The 3,406-nt window shown below is 45.6% G+C and overlaps 1 protein-coding gene across 1 annotated transcript; it reads right to left on the reverse strand.

Moving 5' to 3' along the window:
* Positions 1–301: 301 nt before the first annotated feature.
* Positions 302–1,958, reverse strand: LOC117185558 (uncharacterized). Its single transcript, XM_033385692.1, has 2 exons — positions 610–1,958; positions 302–539 (listed from the first exon to the last, which is right to left on the reverse strand). The coding sequence occupies exons 1-2, from the start codon at positions 1,678–1,680 to the stop codon at positions 510–512; spliced, it is 1,101 nt and encodes a 366-aa protein (XP_033241583.1). The 5' UTR covers positions 1,681–1,958; the 3' UTR covers positions 302–509.
* Positions 1,959–3,406: the final 1,448 nt, after the last annotated feature.

The following is a 3,406-nucleotide window of genomic DNA, read 5'->3' on the forward strand; positions in this document are numbered from 1 at the left end:
TATTTTCCACTCATTTTTTTCTAAACACTCATTTTCTCCTAAACACTCATTTTCTCCTAAACACTCATTTTTTTCTAAACACTCATTTTCTCCTAAACACTCATTTTTTTCTAAACACTCATTTTTTGTCTCACTCTCCTTCTCCTTGCAAATGTCACTTACAATTTTAAATTTGCATAAATTCATAAAATCCCTACCTAACACAGCCTCATAGCCCATCGACTCGTCTGCCACTACTAGTAATTCAAAGTTGATTCGATTTTTGTTAATAATTACAAAACTGGGTATTTTACCCAAGATGTTAAGTTTGCTATTGTTTAGTCCAACATAAGCGTAATCCGCATTTTTATTCAAAATAAATTCAATTTCTCTGTTTTTCTTGTCTTTGTTAAACTTATATAAACTTAAATCATCTTCTTTGATTTTGTTCGAACTTAATCGTGAGCGCTCTTCCACTTTATTTAGGTTATTTTCCGACTGGTGCTCTAGACACGATAACTTCATAAAACTTATTGGGCTCCCTGAGTCGATGAGGCAATCTAAGGACAAGCATTTGTTATTGTAATTGCTAATGTATATATTAAATTTGTATATATAATCGTTATGTACCTTGTACTTCTTTTCGTCACAGTGTGACACCTGGTGACTCATGCTGCCGCATCCGTAGCACGCTCCTCTTTCGCGCTTGGGCTTGCGGCACTCCCCTGCCACGTGGCCCAAAGAGTTGCAGTTGTAGCAGCGAATGGGTGTTGGCGAGGCTCCAGTGTTTGCCCCTTCAGTTGAACCGTACTTCTTTGGCAGCATGATCTTCTCGAACGCCTTGAGTAGTTGATATGGAGCGCCAAAGCACTGCATGTGGGCTTGCCTACGCAGGCCTACATCTGGGATACCTTCGATGACTCCGTCAATAAACTCCTCGTCGTCAATGACTATGCGGGATGCCAGCGACACTTTGGCGTTGAAGTACATCGAGAACTCCTCGCCACGTGCCCATGAACGGGACTCGAACTTGCGACGGAGCAACAGTTTGCTTTCCTTGGGATGGAAAGTGTCTTCCATGACGTTCAACAACTGATCGATTGGCAGCGACATGTGCTCCGGACTCGAATGCAGCCACACCAATGCTTTGTCCTTAAGCTTCGACATTAGCAGCATTAGTAGCTTCTCATCCTTCAGTTTGTTCACTTTTGCGACGGCCTTAAACTGCGCGATCCAAGTTGTGACGTCATCGTTGTTTCCAGAAATGTTGCCATGATATGTTGGCAACATGTCTTTGGCGGCATTTAGCAACATGACGCCAGCGTCATTGTTGGCGGCTGGTGTTGTGTTCTCTCCTCTCCCTTCCTTCTCCCTCTCGCTCTGCAGCTTCAGCAGCTCGATTTGCAATTTTAACATTTCAACCTCTGCTCGATATTCGCAGTGGTTGTTGTTGTGCCCAGGCGCTTGCGGTGCTTTTTCGTTCTTCTCTTTGCGTTCGCTCTTCGTCGAGTCTTGATCTGCGGCTGCCTCATCTTCCCTCTCGTTCTCGCATGTTTCGGCTGCCGGTGGTCCCTGTCCCCGCAGCTCTACTGGTATTTCGTTAAGTCTCGCTGCCATGGCAGCTTTGCTTCCACCTTTTGGTAGATTGAGGGACTCCAGCTGGGCGGCCGAGAACTCCTCCGTGCCGACCAAGTCCGACATGTTTTTTTTTTCAGCGATGGCGTCTTCGACGGACGAGAAAAGAAAAAATTTTCGCTATTTTTCACTGGCGGCGATTGATCGTATCCCACTTCTGAAATTGTAGGCCGTCTAACCCGGGAATTGTAGTGACCAATATTGGTGCGTGAGTGAACTGTCTAGGTATAAAAACACAAGCCCGGCGATTTGATATAACTATTTTTTAATAGCTGCGCGTCCGTCTCTCACAATCGCCATTTACAAAGTGAACTTACTCTCTTATCGATGTTTCTTATCCGATATCTCACTATTGGTATTTCCCGCCGAGTGTATCGATGGTGCGGTAAATACCAATGCGCGCTGTATGCTATTTTAAATACTAGTTGAATGCCTCACTAATTATTACCTTGCTACATATGGCACCTGCACTTATATAGAACACCTCCCTCTCCAGCACTTGCATGTATATTGAATCACCGCACCTATATATCACCCACGCTCCAGGAAATGTGGCAAAATCGCACATCTTGGGCACTAGCAACAATACGGCACTCTAGCCTCAAAAAAGTGGAACTCCGCAACTATGTGGCATCTGCACTTATATAGAACCCTTCCCTATCCAGCACTGGCATGTATACTGAACCACCGCACCTATATAGCACCCACGCTCCAGGAAATGTGGCAAGAACGCACATCTGGGGCACTAGCAATAATATGGCACTCTAGCCTCAAAAAAGTGGAACCTCCGCAGCTATATGGCACCTGCACTTATATATAACAATTCACTATCCAGCACTGGCATGTATACTGAACCACCGCACCTATAAAGCATCCATGCTCCAGGAAATTTGGCAAGATCGCACATCTGGGGCACTAGCAACAATATGGCACTCTAGCCTCAAAAAAGTGGAACCTCCGCAACTATCCAGCACTGGCATGTATACTGAACCACCGCACCTATAAAGCATCCATGCTCCAGGAAATGTGGCAGGATCGCATATTTGGGGCAATAGCAACAATACGGCACTCTAGCCTCAAAAAAGTTGAACTTCGCAACTATATGGCACCTGCACTTATATAGAACCCTTCCCTATACAGCTCTGGCATGCATACTGAACCACCGCACCTATATAGCACCCACGCTCCAGGAAATGTGGCAAGATCGCACATCTTGGGCACTAGCAACAATACGGCACTCTAGAATCAAAAAAGGGGAACTCCGCAACTATATGGCACATGCACTTATATAGAACCGTTCCCTATCCAGCACTGGCATGTATACTGAACCACCGCACCTATATAGCACCCACGCTCCAGAAAATGTGGCAAGATCGCACATCTTGGGCACTAGCAACAATACGGCACTCTAGAATCAAAAAAGGGGAACTCCGCAACTATATGGCACATGCACTTATATAGAACACCTCCCTATCCAGCACTAGCATGTATACTGAACCACCGCACCTATATAGCACCCACGCTCCAGAAAATGTGGCAAGATCGCACATCTTGGGCACTAGCAACAATACGGCACTCTAGCTTCAAAAAAGTGGAACTCCGCAACTATATGGCACATGCACTTATATAGAACACCTCCCTATCCAGCACTGGCATGTATACTGAACTACCGCACCTATATAGCACCCACGCTCCAGGAAATGTGGCAAGATCGCACATCTTGGGCACTAGCAACAATACGGCACTCTAGCCTCAAAAAAGTGGAACCTCCGCAACTATATGGCACCTGCAC

This window comes from Drosophila pseudoobscura, unplaced genomic scaffold (assembly GCF_009870125.1).
Source record: "Drosophila pseudoobscura strain MV-25-SWS-2005 unplaced genomic scaffold, UCI_Dpse_MV25 Unplacedtig00000860, whole genome shotgun sequence".
Classification (NCBI taxonomy): Eukaryota; Metazoa; Arthropoda; class Insecta; order Diptera; family Drosophilidae; genus Drosophila; species Drosophila pseudoobscura.

What these genes read in the sequence shown, in the direction of transcription:
- LOC117185558 (XM_033385692.1), bottom strand. Translation starts at nt 1,680, where the DNA reads ATGTCGGACTTGGTCGGCACGGAGGAGTTCTCGGCCGCCCAGCTGGAG. An exon ending in GTGACGAAAAGAAGTACAAG is followed by an intron (nt 540 to 609) that starts GTACATAACGAT and finishes GCTTGTCCTTAG; the next exon opens with ATTGCCTCATCGACTCAGGG.